General features: G+C 35.5%; 1 protein-coding gene across 3 annotated transcripts in view; it reads right to left on the reverse strand.

Annotated features, from left to right (window-relative positions):
• Window positions 1-1,115: 1,115 nt before the first annotated feature.
• Window positions 1,116-23,785, reverse strand: part of CLEC16A (C-type lectin domain containing 16A) — a 72,408-nt gene continuing 49,738 nt past the window's right edge. The window contains exons 19-24 of one of the 3 annotated variants that reach the window (XM_085303191.1): window positions 17,321-17,472; window positions 16,361-16,565; window positions 14,906-15,073; window positions 12,186-12,332; window positions 6,876-6,995; window positions 1,116-2,673 (exon numbers count right to left, since the gene is read on the reverse strand). In XM_085303191.1, the coding sequence (XP_085159317.1) occupies window positions 2,333-2,673; window positions 6,876-6,995; window positions 12,186-12,332; window positions 14,906-15,073; window positions 16,361-16,565; window positions 17,321-17,472 (1,133 nt within the window). In that variant the 3' untranslated portion in view covers window positions 1,116-2,332. Of the gene's footprint in view, window positions 2,674-6,875; window positions 7,000-12,185; window positions 12,333-14,905; window positions 15,074-16,360; window positions 16,566-17,320; window positions 17,473-23,785 lie in introns of all 3 variants that reach the window. The other 2 variants (XM_085303206.1, XM_085303199.1) reach the window with 2 other exon arrangements.

Raw genomic sequence — 23,785 nt, forward strand, 5'->3', positions numbered from 1 at the left:
GATTTAAAAGCCACCCCAGGTTAACAAAGAACACAAACTAGAGTCAGCTTTCTTTCTCCAATGGCCCATTTGTTGTGCAGTATGGCTCAAGAGTGTGATTATGCATGCCCATTAAAAAGTCTCTTTATGCATAGCCCTAATTTTGCTAGAATTGAATTTTAAATTAGATAAAGATCAAGGTTTTTCTTGTCTAAAATTAATTCTGTTTAAGAGATCTCAGATTGCACAGTGGCATTTTCTATAATCCAAGCCAAGAATCAAGGCTAATAACTAACATAAAATGTTTTCAAATTAACTACAGTACCCTTTTTTATAATTTTTTAAAGACATTAGTGGGCCTCAGTGTAATATTGCCACGTCTTAAAGTGTAGTCTGCAATCACTTCAGCTAATAAAAATTTACTTATGCGGTCCCTGTGGTCAAACTGCTAGTGATGCCTAGGCTTGTTCATGTACATCTATATCAGTTGCCAACAGTGACTGCAGCGTAAACTTACCCAAAGCATACAACAAAAAAAGGTAGGCTCATTCCAGCTGTAAGGCCAAATTCTTATCCCACATCCACAGTAGTGATAAAGATGCCTAATTCTCAGATTTCATTTAGAGTCTGAGTATATCTGAAATGGTCACAAAATTGGTTAATTCGATTCGATGCAAACTAGAAGACACAGAACACTGGAAATCAAAAAAATAGCATGCAAAAGATGAAAGGAGAAAAATTCACTGGCTTTCTTTAGCAAACATCTTCTATATGCATGTTTTGCAATGATTAAGTAACTAAACTAAGATTGAAAAAGTGAGCAAAGTTATACCTTTGGATGATTCAGTCTCAGATATAAATATAATTAAAGTCAGTTCAGCTATTCTGTCAGCCAGAAACAGTTAGAGAATGGAAACTGGAAGTAAAAATTTTTCAGATTTACCTATTTGATATCAGGTCAATGCAAGTGGAGACAGAATCAGGAAACAGACTGCACTGATGACTGAAATCACACTACCACGTAAAGCAAATAGTAGTCTTTAACCTTTGAGAACCACAGAGCATTTGATAATGCTATGCAATAACATTCTGCTCATCTTATTACTAATTTAAATTAACACACACAGAAACTGATGAAAAAGCTTAAACCCCATTCATGTTATGAATCAAGTCAGCAAGAAACATGCCAAACTTTAATCAAAGCTTTTCCATTACTTTGTCATCTCAGTATCAGAATCTATGAGGCAAAGTATGGCAAGCATAAGATCAGAATCACTTTTATGTAGCAATTCCATTTAACTTTTTCTTTTTTAAAAAACAGTGATACTATCCCAGATAGAAAAAAACCCTTCCCTCGTGTTTCATACTTGGAGTTATCAGTTAGGTGCGGTGACCTTCCTCCTACGTGAAGATGAAAAATTAAAACACAGCAACAAGCAAAAAACAAATCACTCTTTCAACTGTTTGTCTGCTTCTAAAAATTGTCCTTCAGTAGAATGGATTTCTTCATTCCTCAGATGAGTAGCAATTTGACTGTCAAAAGTGAATAAACAAGCTATAGCAATCTCTTAAAATATTTTACGTTCCTCTGCAGATGGTTAAGCAAAGACTAAGGAAGTCTTTAAAATCCCTTATGTTAACCTGAATAAGCCTTTTTAAGTTTCAGGCTTTTACCTTCAAAAAGAAAGAAAAAAAAAAAAAGAAAAGAAAAATAGATATATATCTTGCTTTGAATCAAACCTTGAAATAAATATTACACATGGAGAATACAATATGGAAGTTGAGTCGTACAAAGACAACACTGAAAGTGGCCAAGTCTGCTGTTACCATGCAGACTTCCAAAAGCTGAATGAGATCAATATTAAAAAAGCTTGTCTCAAATGAAAATGATACATCTGTACTATAATATATACCTTTTCCCTTGTCAATGGCATGTCTCCAGTTTCAAAGAAATAATGATTCAATATCCTGAAGCCAGGTATCCCAAAATTTCTTCACTTCTCCATAATACTGTAGAGCTTTTACAGCTAACCTAGTTCCTGCAGCTGGAACTGTATTTAAAAAAAAGCAGGTGCTCTGAAATACTTTCATGTTCTTGTATTACAGAAATGGATGTGGAAACACCCAGTCCAGATTCAAAACAGGTTGTGTCCGCCCCCCTCCCCCGCAGTTTAAATATGCTGAACATCTGATGTTTATTTATAAAGCTGCCAATATTCTCTTTCATCAGGGGCCTCTTCTTCTGGACCAGCCGGCCTCTAATGGTTCAAGTACCACCTGCACTTGCCCCCCAAAAAATGACGAAAAATTGGTTGCATTTGCTTCACCGTTTATCACAGTCTAAGGGTTGACTTCAGTCAGAACATTCTTCCTCTCTTTCCTTTACCTTGCAAACTTCAACTTCAGATTGCAAAGAGGACTGAGGAATGTAGCTGAATGTACGAATGCTGTGTGAATCAACTGGTGGGACCAATGTAAGCGACTCTACGCTTAGTGCATCTGTATTGTCATCCGATATTAATGATATTGTGGGCTGCTGTGCAGGAATCAGGCTAGGGGACAGGTTTGCTGTTTCTATGTCACTGTTTTTTACAGGATTCTTGCTAGACTTTGAGACAGCTGAAAGAGTTTCATCAGTCAACATCATCTGACCAGAAATGGTCATTTGAGGCTGCTCTGGAGCTGAAGAGTCATCTATCAAAGAAAACATTAAGAAACAATCAACATTCAAGTTAGTGAATACATTGTCTGTTAAAGCCTAACAGCGTACTCTTAAATACTCATAAGAAATAGTACTCGTGTGGAAAATACAGTTCTGTGAGGCACTATGTTTACACCTTCACTTTTCAGTAATTGAAAATAAAACATAGAATATTATGAAGGCATAATGTAAAATGCCAGCAAACTGTTCACATTAGAAATGAGAAAGATGTATATGTTTAATATTACTATTTGCAGCAATATCTGTAATATTCCTGGAGAGATTAAAATCAAGAGGAAGAATAAGAAAGCCCCACCAGAATTCAGTGTAGATTGAAATGAACACCCGTCACCCCATGTGAGGAAGCTCTTTAAAAATAACAAAGCAACTCCTGTAAAATTAATTTTCCCAAGAGGCTGTCTGGCTCTTGCAAAGTTGTGGAAGTCATTTCTGTGCTCAATTCATTTTCCAAATCCAGACTTAAGTGACAATTGAATGATATATATATTAAAAGAAATAGAACTATGGCAGAGCAAGAAGGAGTATAGTGGAACTTACTGTAACTGAAAAGTGCTGAATAAGCCTGTTTGTATACAGGCTTTTGTTATATGCATTTTTTGCTCATAGGCATGGAGCACACAACATGGATAAAATTAGGAATAAGCAGTTGCATCGCACAGAAAACTGATATGCTGCTTGCTCTTCCTACTCAATGAAAAAAATTTTAATACCTATTTGTTCTGCCCTTTTTTGTCTTAAAATTATAGTTAACTATCAAGAAAACGATCATTTGGGTCAGATGGATATTGAATGAAGGGGATTTTGGGTGGGGGGGGGGGGGAAGATACAGCCTTATATGAGCAAGTCTTCTCAGACAAGTCAATGTTTTTCTTTCCAGATTAGGGTAAGAGACACCATTAAAGTAATAGGTCTCCAGCTTCAAGACAGCCCATTTTTAGAGCTCTTATGAGAAACAGCATGTGTTCAAGTGTACAGGCATCTACAGAAAAATCTACAAGGCAATGTAGTGAATAGAGAATCTCGGAATTAGTTTTTAAATACACAACAACTTTAGAATATATGGCTTCAATATGATTCCAATTATTCCTGCAAAATAACAGAAAACATGAACATAAGGCAAAACAAAAGAAAACAAAGATTAGAATGGAATGGTCACTCCCCTCATGGAAAAAAAAAAAAAGAAAAAAAAAGAAATGAGTAGTTTGGAATATCAGTAAGGCAACAGTTTTCTCATTTTTCTGCTGAGATAACCCAAACAAAGGTGCATTTTCACTTCAGAAAACCACTCCATTTTATTTTTTGCTGAACCTGTGCTAAAGCTTCTTGCATTAACAAAGAAAAACAAAATTTATATATTTTAAAAAAATCTTGTCTCTTTTTATTTAAAAAGGACATCATTAATTTTGAAAAGCTAAGGCAGATGCAGGAGTAACTCTGCAGATTCTTATTAGTTGTCAGGAAGCTGTAGTGAGAAAGTGGTACTGATAACAGAGGAAGTGATGAAAGGTTTGCATGGAAAATGAATTGCTGAGAAAGTATTGAAATAAAGCTTCATTTCTCTGAATTCCAAGATAAATGTTAACATTTCAATATGTAGAAACAGTGTGCTTCTCTGCAGTGGTTTTAATTTCTGAGTTTATAGAACCTTAAAAAAATATTAAATACTGCCAACACTTATTTTCAGTAAGTATAGTAAAAATATTCACCAAAATTCAGAATTCAGACTCCCAAGACATTCTGGTAAGTAAAGTATAACAGTGAAATACCCTGGTCAGAAACAGCATAATAGAGTACATTTCTATTGCAGTTCTGCTCCTTCACTTCTAGTTCTGCACTGTACTTTTTAATCATTCCTCCCATCCTCAACAAAAACACTGACAAGATTCCTAAATAATTTATTGAAATCATGATGGATAGAAAAACATTCTTTTGTTATGCTATGCTGTCCCAAATCCTTACATGCAGGATCTGAATGAATGCTCAAGTGATCCTCTTTTTAATGTCACAAAAGTAAAGGAAATAGTTGAAAAAAACCTCCATAGAAAAGCATCTGGAGTCAATAAACTTAAATTTTTCATCCAAAAGTCTGAAAATATATTCAGAAAACGACAGCAGATGCCAAAAAAGTGAGTAGAACAAACTCATTGTGTTCTTTAATTTAGCTGCAGTGTTTATAAATAGAAATGCAGAAGCAGAGCTCTTCTGTGCTATTTATTTATTATCGATAGCAGTAATTCTTCTTCTCCTCTGCTTTTAATACTCCATTAGTACCTGTCTGAATTTTACTTCTTTTACTCTATTACGGTATTTAAGAGCAGCAGTGACAGATTTGCTGTAACCCAGCATGGCATAACCGCCAAAGCTACTAGGGATTAGCAAACTGCTGTTAGTCACTGCAGGGGCAGAAAGCAAATGCCAATACATGAGGAGACGGTTTTAAAGATTTATATATATAAATATCTTTTATATAAAAATAAAAGATGTATATATAATACATTATATATTAAACATGCATACAGGTATGTGTATGTATGTATGTATATGTACATATATAATATGATCTAGAAAAGGGCAAAACTTCTCATTATTTGGCAGAATATTACTCTCCCTAAACAGCTGTATAAGTAAAATTGTACTCTGCAATCATAGTTCTAAACTACAGCTGCTAGAGGTACCTGAACCTTTGCGACCAAGCTGTCACAGATCCCTAGGCTATTTCACATGTGTATTCATGTTAAAATTGCAACTGTAAACTAGCCCTAAGCATGGGCTTTAAAGTGTGATAATCACCTACACTTTTTGGATACAAAGCTGCTTAAGGGGGAAAACAGGTAATTCTAGACTATGGATCAAGGAACAAAGATGAAAACACAGTGCAGAGATCCAGCATCTTGGCATAAGAATTTGAAATATAAGAGATATTACAATGAAAAATCAGATCATCTTCTTGATCTAAAAAGACTGTACATGTAACAGCTCCCAGTTAATTGAATACATTGTTTCAGGACAGTAATTGTTAATAAGAAAATCTGAGGCTAACAATTCCAAAACATTTTGTGTTCAGATTCAATTCACAAAAGGATCTAAATACATAAATAGATATTTATTTATGATCTAAAGTCTTGTAGTCTACAAAACTGGTATGGACAATTAGCAAGAAGATACACTCTCACTGAGAAAACTTCAAGAAGAGAATATTAGCTCTCTTTGGATGCAGAGGAAAATGAAGTGTTCATCAACCTTAGATTTTGTTCAGTGCTTCTATAATGCTTCCAAGGTTATCATTACAGAAAAAATTCCAAAACAAATCACATGCAACTGAAGTTAAAGGATGATTATTAGGAAAAGAAGGTAGGAAAAAAAAACAAGACAAGAAAAGAATGAACATAATACATGGGGAGGTGTCCTAAGCTGTACAGAAAATACTATGAAAGAAAAACCAAAACAAGCCCCCCAAAAACACTCCCCAGAGTATTATGTGAAAAGATGCAAAACAAATCTATAAAAATGACAGAGAGCTTATGTAGTATTAACAGAGTAAAATATTCTCATACCATGATGGTGAAAAAAAAATAAGTTAGATTCAAGTTAAAACAGATTTTAGAAGAAAGCAGCCTGAAGTCTATTTACATGTTTATCTGCTTCCCCCTCACGCTTTTATTTTTCTTCACACAGACATAAAGCCATCTGCCTGAATTTGATTATTAAAAAAAACCAAGCTTCTACCACCACAGCCCAAGGAGAATCTCAGGCTGAATGCATCTTTTACATGAGCTGCAAATAAATTTCCTCCTGCTAGCCAGCTATCTGCATTTCTGTCCATTTAGGAACCTGAGCTTGCTAAATTCCACTACAGCCATAGCTGCCCCTGTGCAAATGAAGACATAGCTGCTTTGAAGCTGGAAGTTTGATATATCATTTCCTGGTAAGCAGAATATCCATCTTTTGGCAAGATACGAAAGAATCATGGAAGAAACTGTGGGTAAAAGTAAAAAAGACTTTCAGAAATAGCTAATTATTGCTGCATGATTCTCAATATATAACAGTATAGTCAAATATTTAAGCTACTTTCTTCAGTTCCCTACATTTCTGTTATTGCTGTTAGCATGGAAGTCAAATATCGTTGTATTTTATTAACTATTGTGGGCTTTTGAAATCTTACGGAGGAACCTGCCTGAATTGATATTGCGTGAGTTTCGGTTGCAGCTGCTGCTTGAAGACCTAAACCCAGTGTCCACCGTGACTGTCAGCCTCCGACAGACTAAACACCCGCCGTCGTCCTTTCCTGCCAGATCTTACTAGAGGAAAACACAGGGATATATCATACAAAGGCTTTAACAATGAAACAAGGAAGGGAAACTGGAATGAAGACAAAGGATAAAATGTTAGAGCAGCAACAAGAGTAAGTGACAAGGACACATCCATAACTGCTGATATCTTGAATACAATTTAACACTACACCAGTCAGTTTGGGAAATACTTCTGAAGATAGATGTATTCATTCTTTAGAAAAAAGAGAATTTAGCTAAAGTTATTTTTTGCTTACCTATCTGGAAACATACATGGTATGTTTTGAGCTAAGATTTGCAGTTCTGACAGCAGTTATACTAAGGGGGGGGGACTGGCAGGCCTTTGCACTATAGTATGACTCATGCTTTAAAAAAATTTAAAAGAAGCTATCATATTATAAATTCTGGTGATATAGCATTAGTCTGACCCTCACTGGCAACAAGTAAGAGGTTTACTACCAAGAAGGTGATAATACATTAGATCATTTCAGCACTGCCACCCTAAAACAGAAAACTGAAGTATTGCATTTGGATTATAATAAAGTCAAATGCAGTATTTTTAAAAGATAACAGCAGTTACGATGATGAAGCTCAGTGCATTGAAAGTTTTCTGAAAAGAAACTTTCAAGAAACAGAAGTATTTCTTCCTTACTTAGTCAGAAAACTACTAGCATCATAGAACAGAAACAGTCACAGCACACTTACACTACTCGTCAGAGAGGGAAGAGAGAGAGGAATGGTTTCAGTAAGATGGCAGGCAATGCTCTTACAGGTTCTCCATGCTTGATTAAGCATCCTCTCATTGGTATATATAAATTTTATTTTACAGACTAGAATCCAATGGAGTCTCTGCAACAACGGGTAGCTCTTTTACTTATTTTAGTCTATTTACCATCAATATCTGCCAAAAGCATGAAATATAGCATAAGTGGCATAGAAAATCAATGCCTTATGAAATCCTTGATACTCCTTGCTTCAGTATAAACATTTTCTTAAGTAATGGAGTCAAATGCATTTCAGAGCTTTAGACAACTTAAAAAGTGATAAAATACAGCATAGATGAAATTATACATATACATTTGTGGAAGAATGCTAACTTACTGTTAAGAGAGCTATTTTGTCTTAATTCTTGGCATATATAAAAATAAGCACCTCACAAAAGAGTAGTTTCTGTATGTGCTGCCAAGAAGAGACTGTATTAGGCTCAGAAGCTTAATGATTAAGATCTGCCTAACAAGAGAACATTTTTATCTTATGCATAGCAACACAGATTTTTATATATATATATATATATATATATATACACACACACACACACATATATATATATATATATATACACACACACACACACACACATATATATAAACAACCTGACAGCACCATTTTCAGAATCTGCTGCTGCTTTTCTCAGTCTTGCTAGGGACCCTTTCTTTAACGAACAGCTTCTTTTTCCATTTTAAGAAACAGAGATCTTGCAAAAGGCTAACCTTAATCCCCAAATATTGTAAATGTATGAGCTGAGAAGGCTTTAAAATACCTATGCCATAAAGTGCTGCAACAGTTATCAGGCAAGACAGTTAGTTCCCTTTTAGGAAAGGTAGTTGGAGTAATTTCCTTTCAGTCCATATACCCCTCTCCCCTTTTTCTGGCTGGCCTTCTTTGACTGAACTTCTGGGCAATCTAGCAAATTCTCACCGTATTCTTCATAGTCAACAACCTGATCAGCTGGCAGAAAAAAAATAGGGTAGGAGGGAAAGAGGGACAGGGAGCGTGTATGTGTGCTCACGTGAATAAGCTTGTGTGCGTGTGTACTTAAAATGGGATGGGAAACGAGAAGGAGACTCAAGTATGACTGATTGGTGACAGCATTCAAGTGCTACCCTTGGGGAAAAAAAAAAAAAAAAAAAAAAAAAAAAACACACACCACACAAATCTTGGTAACTCTGCTTGCTGTCCTGCAGCTATTTGTTGTTTCCTGCTTTGAAGTGGTGACAATCTTTCATGTTACTCCATATCATGCAAGCTGCCTCCTCTACTTCACAGCAAAGTAAGGCAGTTTATTTTCAATAACTTTGAAGTTAAAGGAAAATTGCTTTTACACTGAAGAGGAGAAACACCAGCAGAGCTGTTGTGGTAGCTCACTGAGTGGGCTGTAAGACCTGATAKGCTAAGATAGATAGTGGCCAAGACAGTATCAGTTATTTCAGCAGTGTATTCCTGTTCATGCCCAAGCCTACAAAACAGCCATCTGGACAAGCCAACCACAGTCTCTTTCACTGTCATGCTTCTGGCAGCAGCTTCCAGTACAGATCACAATTATGTATAAATACTACAAAAAAAGAGAACAATCATTACCAACTTGCAATAAACTGATCATATTGTTAACGCAGAAAAACTGCTCCCGAAAATACAGATCATAGAATTGTTCTGACACTGTGGGTCAATGAAAAGCATGTCAAAGCAGCCATCTGGGGTGGAGATGACCCTTCCTCAGAAAGACACAGCTCTAAAACCTAAGGGATTCCAGAATCCTCTCTGGTCTAAGGACCTTGAGACACCATTGGTTGTTCAACTATAAGCATTTAGAAGAATTTAGAATTACTGGCTGCAAAGACATTAACATTTTTGTTCAAACCAATTGCGCAGTTTTATAGAATCATGCATACTTAATGCTTTAGTCTAGTTTGAAAAACAGTTTGTGTGTGTGCATGAATGAGTTTCACAAGGAAACTAAACCATAAGATAATGCAGCAAGTATGCACAAAAATGCACTCCAAATGTTAACCAAAACATAGGTCTGAACCAGTAAGTGGTCTTTTGGATAACTGAGCCACATATATGGCAGGGATGCTTGATCCAGGAAGTCTATTTAAATCTGGTCCAAATCAAAACCCCCACAAAACATGCTGGACAAATGTGCAAGCCTCATCACTAACTGTTTTCCCATTGCACTGTCCACGCACCTTTAGTCACTGTCTTACCCTGTGATTAGTGCCCTCAGAGTAGAATGCCAGAGCAAGATCCAGGAGTTTAGCTCAAAATTCACCCCTGCAATAGTTTAATGAAAGCTGCTGAGTTGGCAGTGCCATAGCAGAAGCAGATTCTCCTGTTTGTTTCCAATGACTTTGTGGAAGGCTACTATCCTCAAAGCAACAGGGCACAGACTTCTTGTGTAAATCACAACTAGTTTTGCTAAATCGTATCCTACCAGTGCCCCTAGATCCTGTGCAAAACCAGAAGACTCCTTCCTGCACGATATGTGGCATTCTGAACACAATCTATGATTACGCCACAATGTAGGTCATGATAAATATGGGCAGTTCACGCAATCTAATCAGTAAAGTGCAGACACTGAAAAAAAAAAAAATTTCAGAACCTTCCCCTGATTTTTGTTTTTTAAACAATGAACAGCCTTCTTTCACTACGCTTTTTTAATTGCAGGAAAAAGATACAGGATTTTACATTACACAAGTGCCTGTATACTGAATAAGTAAATTTTATTTCTGCAGTTGCACCCTATGATTTTTCTTCCATGATGTACTATTCTGTTATGCTGGATAGGAAATTATCTGCTCTGGATCTACTGTTTTTCACAGAAGTTAGACTACATGCACTTGAAAAGATCTCTGAAACATGCAGTATGGTCTTGTTTGATACTTCTGCAAACTACCATGTTATTTACAGTAACAAAATATTTTTTTAAAAGACTTTTACCACAATTTTCTCTTAGCTACCATTGCCAAGAATCTGTAGTTGTATTTCATTTCTTGATTACACTGAGGATTCAAACAGAACAGAGGACACAGTAGTAGTAGGTAAGCCTTTTGACAAATCATACCCACTTCTTCCTTTTGTGTAAGCTCCACATATTCGTCTAGTCTCTCAAAAGACTGAACAATAATCACTCGTCAACAAAGAAAATAAAATGAGATTCTTCCGAATTTTTGCATATAGAAAACCAAAAAATTTTAATCCAGAATTAAACAAACCACAAGAATATTTTGACTATATGCAAGTCTATCATAATGTTTTTTAATCTAGAGTTTGGCTGCTAGAATGCTTTCCATATTTTTCATAAGCTTGATAGGTAGCCTTTGCTTAGCCTTTTAAAAGCTACCTCTTGTAAGAAGGTTAGCCACTTCAATATAGTGCACACTGATCTCTTCATAGTGTTCACTGATACTAAGGCATTTTATCATCTAGAGAACACTAAATGCATACTAAAGATTGCATGATTCCTGATCTGACTGCAGAAAAAGTTTAAACTTATATATGAGGCTTTCAAATGAATGCAAAATGCTATGCACGCCCCAACAGGGGGAACTGAAACAATCATTTCACAGACTGATCAAAACTGAAGGTAACTACTAAAATGAGGGGACTGTTTGAAAAGGTTTTTTTCAATTTGTTTTTTTTTTTTTTTTTTTTAACATAACGCAGGGCTGTTGCAGAATGAAAGCATTTCAATGTGCTGTTTCAGAATTTCTTGCTCAGCCTCCAACTTCAGGCCATCTACCATATAATTGACATTCAGAACAAACAGCTATACAATTCTCTACCAATACATAAGGAATGAAGGACTTCTCATGCAACAAGAAGCCCCTGTATAAACATACCCACTAATTATACTGACCAATACATACACAGCTTCATGAAAGTTAAAACTGTCACACGTGCCACCTTCCTTTGCAACAATGCAACAGCCTCCTCAGCTGTTTCGTTCAACCAAAAGAGTTTTACGGAAAAGCTGTAAAATACTAGCATCTGAATAATAATTGTTTTCAAGTATCAAATACTTGGCATAAATTTAAAATAATATATCAGACAAACACATAAAAGCAAATGACGCCCAGTTCAGAAGAGATGCTTCATGTGAAGTTTCCTACTATAAGCTTATACAAACCAATATTTACAGTTAGAAAAAGTCGTATGTGCTAAGAGACAAAGCAGAAAATCAGAAAATTCACCAGCATTTAAGATCATCACTGAAAGATGTCAAGTATTTATTGAAAATAGAGTTCCAGAAATGTGAAAAGATCACTAAAATTTGCACTGCGATTTACTTCAACGGTTTAGAAAAATGATCAAATGCTCTAAAAACATGAAGTCCTAGTCTATATTTAACCCAATAATTTTTATTATAAACTACTGTGTAACACTTAGTTCCTTGGCTGAAAATAGTGGCTTAATACCTGATGGGCTCTGTGCAGCAGAAGGAGTGGAAGTTGAGCTTGCAGTCACTGAATCACAGCGCCCTGTGCTTCCACTGCCGCTTGAAGGAGATGGTGATGAGAGTGGTGATGGATTATGCTGATTTATACATTGGGCTACAGCAAATCCTGAAAGACAGCACAATGACTTTTACTAGTAAATAATCAGCTTGTAAAAGTTCACTGAATGACTGGCTGCAGTGGAAGACAAGTGAGATTAAACATAAATCAGCTTTCCTGCTAAAGACAGGGAATCCTGAAACAGCAGCAAGTGCTAAGGGCAAGTCTAAGAGAAAATGTTAAGCTGAAAGCAGTCTGAATTTTGGATACCAGTTTAAGACAAGGAAAGCTAGACATTTATAGTGTTCAGTATGTTTAAAAACTTTCACCGATTTTACTCGTAGATGATTGAGGTCAGTCATTCTGTAAAACAGGATCTAGCTCTCCGAGTGACTACCCACAACACGCAGTAATTTCTGACCACCAGGAAACTATTTAGAATTGCATGTTGAGAAAATTCAAGAGTCCAGTGAATTTTTAACCCTAGAACCACCCAATTCTCTGGGTTGATATTCAATTTCTGTTCAGAAGATTATTTGCTGTCTTTGAGAAATCCTCATTCTCAGCAGTCACATACTTTCTTACTTATAAAAAGTAAGATTTGAGATTCTATAGATTTGAGAACCAGGAGTGGCAGTGGGAGAGATCCCTATTTGTTGCAAGTGTTTTACTAAAACTGAAGCACACATACTGTCATACCAGCAATGACTGGCAGTGTGCCACTTGTTACCAAAATCACTACTGTTTTGTGTGTGTGCATACATATGGTGAAACAAGAATTTAGTTGCTTATTAGATAACCACAGTTAGTCATGGAACAATCACAAAGCAGTAGGGAGAAAAACAAACAAAAAAAAAATATTACTTTAAGTAAGAACAACAGATTTGTTTCCCTGTTCATGCAGAAGCTGCAAATAAAGACCTTGCTTATGAAAGCATTTTTTTAATCCTGTTGTCTCATCTTTCAAAGTTGTTCTTTTGTGAAATTCTGCAAGTGTTGAATGCATTTATCTACCCCGCATTTCACATGAATTGCTTTCTGAAAGCCACAATTCTGAAGCCAGACCAGAATCAGAATAACCACTGCCGGAAAGGTACAAAGTAAAAGCTCCCACTATAAAGTACAGAAAGCAAACAGAATAAAAAGACAATACTGGGGCTGGCATTAGGGGAATTGTTGCATAATATCATTTTCATTAAAATCAGGAGGAGCCTAACAAACTAACAAACTGGCACAGTTTTGTGCTGTTGACACTGCATGCCAATTTGGAGGGGTGGGGTGGAATTCCAACTTAATTTGTAAAGGATGGCAAAGTATTAAGACACTTCCAGTGTATTTGGAGAAACTGCCATGGATATATTGCTCACAATACACCTGGAATACACACCCTGGTATTACTTGTTCTCCTATGAATAATTTTTTCCATAAGCCTCACCCTGGAATTGTGTATTCAGAAACATATCACATGGAAACTTTTCATTGTTTACACAAATGTTACAGTTCAGCTTTTGCAGATGTAAGCCACAGAATTTAAGTGCACTATTCAAAAAAATTAATCTCAATATTATCAATTATCAACAGCTCAATGAAATTGAATAAACTGGAAATGCAAGATAAACATTTTGATTTATGTTCACTAGATGCTACATCAACTATAGCTAATGGTCTGACCTTATAAGGTTCAAACCTTATAAACTCAAGGTTTGAAGTGCTAAAAAATGAACATAATAGAAAGAACCACTGAATTTACATTAAGCCAGCTAGTTGTAGTTATCATCATTACTTCTTTCTACTCAAAATATTATACTGGATACTGATACTGAACTCAAGTTTATTAAAGTATGACTTTCCCTGCAAATATCCTCTGATTCCTTAAGACTTCTCTGTAGAGCTACCAATGCTTATATGACTGTGGACATCAAGATTCACAAGTGGAAGCACCTTTTACAGAGTCATGTGATTTTCTTTTAAAATTTCAATTTTTTGCACATTGCAGGTGCAGAAAAAGTTATTCCATTTATCATCCAACTTCACAGAACCTTGCTGTAAGGACTCAGGAAGCTTTCTGTCAAGGCAGAGAACCCCAATTAAAACTTATCAGAAAATTCAAAGGTTGAACCACTCTTAACATTTAGACAATAAAACAGGTCTGTTCTCAGTCCTAGTACTCAGATTAGGACTAGAAAATTACTTTTCTATTTCAGAAGTAATCCATACTCATCAAGAATTTGGGGAAAAAATCATTTTAATACTGGACCCAGCAGCCTTTTCATAGTTCTATGCATTCTGAGAAAATAAATTAAATTCATAAGGTAAACTTGCACCTCATGTAAACGTGAATTACCACCATGCCTGCATTCTCATCTGTAAGGCAGAACTTTTCCTAAGAACATGAGTTACCACACCTTGCTGAGCTAACAGTCTTGCACTGGTTACAAAATAACTACTAATTGATGGGTAGCTGTTAGAGCATTTCTTAACTTTCAAGTTGCTAATCTTAAACTTTTCTTTTTCATAAGTATTGGTACTGTAAAAAGACAGCTAAATTACAACTAATATGTCATTTAGAAGACACTTTCTAAGGTTCAGAGAAAAGTCTGTTTCTATTACACATGATGCTTGATAATGAGTACCATCTTTACCTGGAACTTTGTCAACAGAGGCAAAAACAGACCGTTGCACTGTAGGATCACTGCTGCCACGTCGTGACTGATCATAAAATCTAAATGGAAGGTGTTGCGATGTAGCTGCAGAGCTGTGTCCAAAACCCATAACTTCACTTGAAGGCTGAACAGGAAGATCCAGGAGAGCTATGTTTAATCACAGTTGATAATTTTTGTTACTCAAAAATATGTAAGAGGAAAAGTAAAAAGAAAATTCAGTTTGTCCAAAATCTTAACACTGTACTAGACTGCTTAAAAACGCATGCTTGCATTTACTACTTAATTATGGTTGCAATTACACTAGAAAAGAAGGGATATATTTCTGGCAATCTTTCCCACCATCTCTGTCCTACCACATACACACCAAAGAAGTCTCAGAATACAGTGCAGGAGAAAAAGGAGTTACAGTAAACTCTCAGCATCACACAGCCATAATAGCAGCTGTTCAAAAAAAAAAAAAAAAAAAAACACACCCGTTCTTCCCTGTACAAGTCATTCATTAGTTACAACTGAACACTACAAAGTCATTTAAAGAGACTACCTGCTTTTCAAAGAGCTGTCTTTACAGTATTGTTTTATTTTATATCAAAATAGACCTGCATTAACTTCAAACTTGCTTTAAGATTTTTAAAACGAAGCAAGTCATAAACATATGACATATCTATTTTGCAAGCTCAGAGCATAAAACTACTGTCATGTAGCTTCTTACAGAACCATAACAAACTAAAATAATCTAAAATTATCTACAGTTAGAATAATTCTCTGGCTAGTTCGTTAAAAATTAATAGCAGCTATAACTTTCTCACAATTCTGATTAGGTAATTATTGCTCTTGGACAATCCAAGGAACTGAAAGAGTTTTTCTTTTTCACTTGCCCAACTACTTTCCTCTTTAAATTTCCACGCTGCTTTTGTGGTACTCACCCACTCATTCAGCTTATTGCTAAGCTTCAACCTATTCTTCCCTCATTTAATATTTCAGTAATATTTTCGCTCATGTTTTATTTACTCTAATTAACTCTCTCCTTCATTTCTTAACATGCTTTGCCCCTAAACACTGAGAAATCTAGCAGCTGATACTCTATTTAACTTTTTAAGATTGACCATCACCATCAAGTCCAAGTAATACATATTGTAACACCATGATATGCGATTCCTTCTTTTTCATCCTCTTTAATGTGTGTGTCATTGATACATCGAGACACAAATTTTACTCCAATAAAAGCTATTGCTTGGAAACCTGAATCTGTTTCAAAGTCTTCTGTGGCACATCACTTCTGAAATTTTTGTAACACAATCTTGCATTACAGTAGTACTGCTGCGATTTATTATTACATATGACATGTATGATATGACTATTATGATATGACTATTGACATGTATGATATGACTATTACATATGACTTGCCTCAACCATTTGAGAACAACCACCAACCTGCTATTCTCTGCATTTTCATACGCCGAGCCTGGATACGACCTTTAGCAAGACGCTGTTTTGCAATAATACAGCGAATGTGATCAGAAAAAATAAACGTAGCTTGAAGGATAGGAAAGGGCTTGGAATGAGGACTAGAAGCAGGTTTATGAATTATTATGTTCAGAGCCCTACTATCATCTTCTACTCCTGTTACCTGCATATCCTGAAAAGAAACAGGAAAAAGTAACTAATGCAAAAGTTAACATTTAAACCTACAGATTAAATACAAGCATTTATAAAAAACTATGACTGTATCACTTAAAACTCTTAAGAAAACAATTCCTAGATTAAAAACAATCAAAAAACCCCCAAACTCATACAATACTATGCAAATTGCAGTGTTCTAGAGTTATTTCTTCAGAAATTGGTACTTCTAGAGATTAAGTCAGTGAAAAAATTCAACTGAGTTTTTTAAGCATCGTGAATTTTCAAGAAATACAAACATTAATGCTGGTACAAGGGAAGAAGCAGACAAATGAAACATCTTTAAGTTTTTGAAAGCAGTTATAAAAGCAGAGGTCAGTGTGAAGTGACAACCTGTCACCTTCCCTGCCTTATATGAGAATCACAATTCCAACCCTACTGCATTGATTAAGGAAAGCACTTTGAACTCAATCCTAATTCTGATTTCAGTGTTCAGATGAACACATCCCAATTAATAATCAGGGATGCTTCTTTCAAGATAGGGTATATATTGGGAAAGTTACCTCATTTTAAAATGACTGTCTAACTAGCCATATAAACTTCAGAAAAATTGAAAGTTCTTAAAAGCACATTAGAAGACTTAAATAACAGAAGAAACAGGTAAGCATGCAACAGAGTTAAAGTGTATAAGATAATATTGGTATTACTACTTATACTACTATGAGTTTGTCACTTGAGAAAAATACATCCACCCAGGTTAAAAACCTCCCTTACCTGCAAAAGGCCTGCAAACTTAACAACTCCCCAGCCAAGTCTGGCAATGTCTGGCTCAACCAAACTCATCTGGTAAATATCCACAGCTAGGAATCTTTGAACTTGACCTCCATCTTTTGTTATTACTGTACAAGCAATTAGATCACTGTTATCTGGAGAAAAGGGAAAAAGTGAAAGTGTTACTACACCAAAGTGCAATCTTTGTAAGACAAATTTAAAGCTACTCACTTTTTACATTCTGTGTTTCTTATTACATTCTTAGTTACACTGAAAGAGCAGAATTCAATGTCTCTGAATACTTATAGCAGTATCTTCATATTGATCACTGCTGTTGGATGCTCTGGTACTTGAAATCCAGCTGCAGCACTTTTCATGTTATTCACACAGTGCACTAAAATTAATCCTGCTGAAGTTTAATTTCACCTTCCATATCTGAATTTTTTAAAAAATGAAAATACCCTGCTACTATTTGTCACCCCTTTGGTTTCCATCGAAGGGGGAAAAAAAAGTATAATAGTAAAACTAGAAGAATCAATCAGATGAATAGCAATGAGGATGCAGCTACATATCACATGCAACAGTAAACTCTGACAAACCTACCCATCCATAAAAGCAGGTAGTTAGCAACATACTTCATACTAAAAACATCCATGAGATAGATACAAGCTACAAGTGGGAGGTTACTGTTGGCAGATCATGTAACAGGGGACAACAGCTAAAAATTGTGGCTTGAAGGGTTGAGAAAATTTTTGTTGTGATGAGGGTAATACAGCCCAGGAAGTGATAACCCAGAGAGCTTTTGCAATCTTTGTCACTGAAGGTTAAGATTCAACTAAAGAAGAGCCACATATCCATAGTGTTGCACTGAGCAAGAGGCTGGACTAGATTATCTCCAGTGGTCCTTCCCAATTACCATTTCTATGATTTAGCAATTACCCTTTATCATTAGGATTCATTCAATATTAATTAGGTTGGAAGAGGAAAAGGAAAGAAGGAAGGAATCAGTGAAATAGATTATATGGAACTAAAAATTAAAATTGGGTAATTATTGCTAACTCAGTGTGAAATTAGTAAATTACTGAAATTTTGAGTTACAAGTTTGATTAATAAATACATACAGCATTGCTACATTGCTGCAATAGATGTGGAGGGTGATTCAGTTACGTAACAGTAGATTTCTACTACCTTTGCAAATGCCCTAGAATATCCAAAAAATCCATACAAGATTGGCAAATATGACTACAGGGCCTATGTGAGATTCATGCATTTCTAGAGAAGAAACTAGGAGATCGGGCAGGGGTAGGGCAGAGTTTCAGACAGGCGGCACATCTCAAAAATCTTAAAAACACCACACATAAACCTAAGACTACTTGCCTAAAAGAGGCTTGAAGATGATGTACTTCTGCTTCCTGTTACAGTAAAAGCACACTTCTTTCAAGGTTATTCTCCAATTATATTTAAGTGAAGATAAAGTCTTTGGAATAATTCTTTGTCAAGCACAGTAGACTGCATCAGGTTCTTTTAGATATATTTTCCAATTCAAAAGTAACAGTTTGATATACCTATACACCCTCACAGTTTAACTCAGCTGATACCTCCATTTTCCTCCGGCTACAATTTTTCAAGCAGACTTTCAGCTTATGCAATAAATGTAACAAACAGTAAATTGGCTTTTAAATTCTGAAGCAGTATTTGTAAATAAGGATTGCTTATCCTCTATATACCAGGAGTGCTTATAGCTGTTAACTTTCTTGAAGCAGCTTTAACAAGCAGCATTAAGTGTTATCAGTGTCAACGAGCCCTTAATACTTCTAACACTCTAACAGATGTGTTTCAAAACAGGACTCTAGAGTGCATCTGGCTACAGGTCTTCTTGACCTTGAGGCTCTCTTTACACCTCCTTCATGCATTAATCCGGTCAGCCTGCCAGCTTGCTTATTTTGATTGATAGAAATTCTAGGAAGAGTTTTCTTATATTCAATAGCTAAAGTAACTAAATTTTGGATCCTTCTGAATATTTAACATTAGGTAGCTGAATTTTGTAGCAGAATCGAGGTTTTCAAAACATGCTACAACAACAAATGAAATCGTGAACTTCCCCAAAAATTGGTTTTGTCCAATATTTATGCTGTTTTTAGTGTCCTGTAAAACAAAGATCACAGATGAAAACATTTGGAACCACCACTATAGGCTTGACTACAAAAATGTAATATTTACTAAGGCAAAGCAACTAAGGTATAAAAGTTATTATTTTCCTGATTAAAAAGTTTTCACTTAGATTTGACAAGTATATAAAGTATATCATTACTGTAAAAGTTTAGCAAAGAACAGAAAGGAAAAAATAATCATATTAGCCAAGTATGCTACAGGAAGTTTTTGAGTTTATACAGTAGAATATACTGTATTTACACTATTGTTTCTAGTTCACAGCTGCTGAAGAGTCATGCTACAGGCATTTTTATGAAGAAAAAAGAGAAAGGGCAGTTAAACACACTTCCAGTGAATTCATCTCATAATACAAACACGTAGTTCCATAACTGCTTTATAGTGTAACTGTAAGTATGTCAGATACTCAACTACATTTACATAAAAGACTTTCAAACCAAGTTAAATTTCACTACTGGAAAAATGTGATTGGGGGGTTTGAAATGAACCACAGACTGAATGTGACTGATGTGACACAGCTACAAAAAGGTAGTGTCATTTCGGGGATTGACAAGAATGCTTACACAATTGTTCCTCATGCAAAATAAATCTCGTATCCAGTCTGGACACCTCCAAGATGTGGGTTCAAAATGTAGTTCCTAGATTTTTCTTCAATAAAAATACAAGCTTTAGGAAATACAGCCCAGGAGAGAGAGTTCAGAGACTTCTGCTGCTTTTAGTTTTAAATTAGATGAAAATATTATATGACCACAAGCAACTATGTGCCTGTTGTAGCCATAAGTCTTTATGAACATAAGAGGTCCTTTAGGAGACAGTCTGGATGTACCTGTCTGCCTCAGAGCTTCACATTTAGTTATTTCATGATTTAGTCATCACAACTCCAGAAATCTTCTGTAGCAATTSTAAACCTCTTTCAGAGGGTTAGCAGTCTGCACGTACTTATCTTAGTCCAAGATAAGCACTATGCTTCCCTTCTCTCCCCCCTTTACAAAAGTAACTTTTTCCAAAAGCATGTAGCTGCTTTGGTACAATAGATTGCTTCACTACTTTCTGACGTTGTGTTTGCACTTAGACTAGCACAGTCTTACAGTTTTGTACTTGGATGAAATGAGTTTACAGATTAATATATGCTGCTCTCCAAAACTGCAACATATTCCCCAAATATTATATTCAGAAAGTTTACAAGGCAATTTCAAGGTTGTTTCCTAGGGCCTACACGATCTGCTTTGTCCAAAATGTTTTTGACTACCTACATTACAACCATCTTGGTGATGAATTTAAGACTAATTATTTTTGTTGCTCTTCAAAATAAACATTCCTCTTTTAGAGAGGCTCAGAATTGCTCTGTCACTATGCCTGCATTCACTCTTTTGTTCAGTAGAAATTCAGAATCTTAGTTCCCATAATATTAGTCCTCGTCTTGCTCAGGATGGGGTGCCAGTGCCATTATCCTTCTTGAATAACTAAGCAGTGCTGCCATTAGAAACAGCAAAAAAAAAGCAAGTAGAATTAGTAAGTGACCAGTAACCTCTGCTCCCATAAGAAATAATGACTTGAAAAGAACTGATTTTAAATGAGTTTCTCTCCATTTATCTCAGACAAAGAAATAGCTCTCAAGAGAAAGTATCGATGCTAAACACTTCAAAAAGAAAAACTACTACGCCACAAGAATTACTGAACAAAAAGCAAAGAGGCAAAGAGGTTTGACATAACTTTGAAAGGTGAGAGGGGAGTGAAAAAGAAATGTATTCACATGAATTTGGGTAGCAAGAGAAATGGCAGAGAAACCTCAGCCACGTATCTCAAGAATGCAAGTCAAAGGACAATTCAGTTTAAAGAAATAAAGTAACTGTTTTTTGCAGTAATAGTACAAGAGCAAAAATGAATAGTCTTCTGCTTTTAAAAATTAACCTTAACATAGAAAATGTCCAAACACCATTGTAAATATGGAATGTAACAACAATCAGCCTCAAGAAGGGCTCAGTCCAAGTATACTCAAACTGAAAAAGCAATGGGAGAAAGTGGTCAACAAATACATTTAGAAAAATAATGTTTAATCTAGTAGTCACCATGGAGAATTTAAGAGCACATTGTTTTTTCATTACTATCCTTGGTAATTTATTCCTCTAAATATGAATTCAAATTTATTTCTGTACACCTCAAAATAATCCAAAATACAAGGAGCAACATATTACAGATGCTAACCACACAAGGGGTGCATCACTCAACAGAAGCAAGCTTGTTCCTAGAAATTATTTTCCTGTAAACACAAAGTTACTGGTTGTCAAGCAGAGGCAGCCCATATTACACCACTGTTTCCTTCAATTAAGGCATTCAAGATGGACATTTAATAATTAATATTAATTAGAAAAAGATTTAAATTACTAGATAATTACATGCAACAAGTTCTCAAATACAAATTAACATCAGCTACTACTAGGCACATGGATTTTTCAAGTATTTTAAACCAGTACTCTTAAATTTAGTAGAGAAAAGATTACCACAACTAAAAATAAAAGTAACTGTTAGTAAGTAAAACAGTCAAATTAAGCTCTTTTACATTACCACCAGTATAAAATTTGAACAACACGCACATAATGTAGGAGATGAGTTCTGCCAGTAAGTCTAGAAAAATCTTGTCCCTTGATGTTACTCAGGGCAAAAGTGAGCATTGGCATTTAAAAGGAAGGCCTCTGCTGGAACTTCTTATAATAGATTTGATTTTTCTCTTAAATGCTTACCAAGCTTCAAGCACACTGAAAAATATTCATTTTCTTGTACCATGTGTGCTAGAAGAGACTACTAATAAAAATTAGTTTTCGGAGTATCATGAAACTTCACACTGAGCTCAGTGTTTTACAATCACCTGGAAAATGCTCAAGGTGAGTGTTTATTCACATCTATGCTGACACAGAAAACCAAAACCAGATATGAAATTTTCTTCTACAAGATAACTATTAAATTTAGGTTTATATTTCTGTTCAAACTGTTTTTATAACTATATTATATATACGTATATGCATATATATATATACACACACACACACACCCGCACATATACAGACACACACACACATTTTAAAAAAGTATTTGAATATATGCCTTTAAAAAGATATTTTTATCTCCTTTAAACACGTTATAAAAATCTTAGCAGTATACAGGATGATAAAATGCCAAGTACTGAAGTCAAAACATGTGAAATGACACAGTTTATAAAAAGATATAGCAAAAACCAAGAATAGGTAGAAAGCTTCATATTCAGTTTATAATGAGTTTTTACACTGGCACAAAGTTCAGGTATTCAGATCTCAGTTTTAAATCAACAGATTTAACCTACTGATGCTTGCTTTGCCATTTTGAAAACAACTTCCAGAACTAAATAAAATAAAATAAAAAACCAGAAATTATCTAGCTGCAATAGTATGCAGAGAAGAAAATAGAATTATTTATTAAGCTATAATTGAATGGACTTCAGTGTCTGAGGGATAACATTGACCTAGAGAAGCACAAGAAGCACCAGACTGTGGTCATGTTACTCTACTACTGCACTCTGACACAGAGGCCAGGGCTACAAACCCACCTCTGTCAAACCTTTCAACAGACCTGCTCTGTAATAAATCAGATCAGGAAAATTTCTGGGGAAGTATTTTTGAGGGGGAAGCATTTGCAGTAACAGGAGGAATGACAGGAACCCTGGTTTACATGCAAATTTTAATAACTGGATGGTAGCCTGGGAATAGCTATATATTTCAATTAGACAATGTATGTTTGTTCTAAAGTGAGTGAATGAGCATTTAAAGCCAGTATATTACTTTCAAAACAAGAAGGAAATGCCATTTATTCACCTCCCCCAAAAAGGTGAGCAGATAGGAATTTTAAAACATCCTCTGAAGCATCTGTTAAACTTGGAAAATTCCACTCAGAAAAGCGTCTTTATCTCGGACAGAGGGGATAGTATATGTCAGTCTGCCAATTTCAAGTAAAAACATATAAAACAAAGCCTTTCCATTACAGAACCCTTGGCATAAACCCAGAGAACATCTTGGCCTGTGCTGGGAAGGTCCACACCTGCAGGTCAAGGGATGTGATCCTTCTCCTCTGCTCAGCACTGGAGAGGCCACATCTGGAGTGCTGGATCCTATGCTGGGCTCCCAATACACGAGAGACATGGACATGCTGGAGTGAGTCCAGTGAAGGGTTATGAACAAATAAGGTACTGGAGCATCTATCATATGAGTAAAAGCTAGCAGAGCTGGGATTGTTTAGCCTGGAGAGGAGAATGTTTGGCAAGTGGAGGGG

Source organism: Rhea americana, unplaced genomic scaffold (assembly GCF_003343005.1).
Source record: "Rhea americana isolate MKP2758 unplaced genomic scaffold, rheAme1 scaffold_10, whole genome shotgun sequence".
Taxonomy (NCBI): domain Eukaryota; kingdom Metazoa; phylum Chordata; class Aves; order Rheiformes; family Rheidae; genus Rhea; species Rhea americana.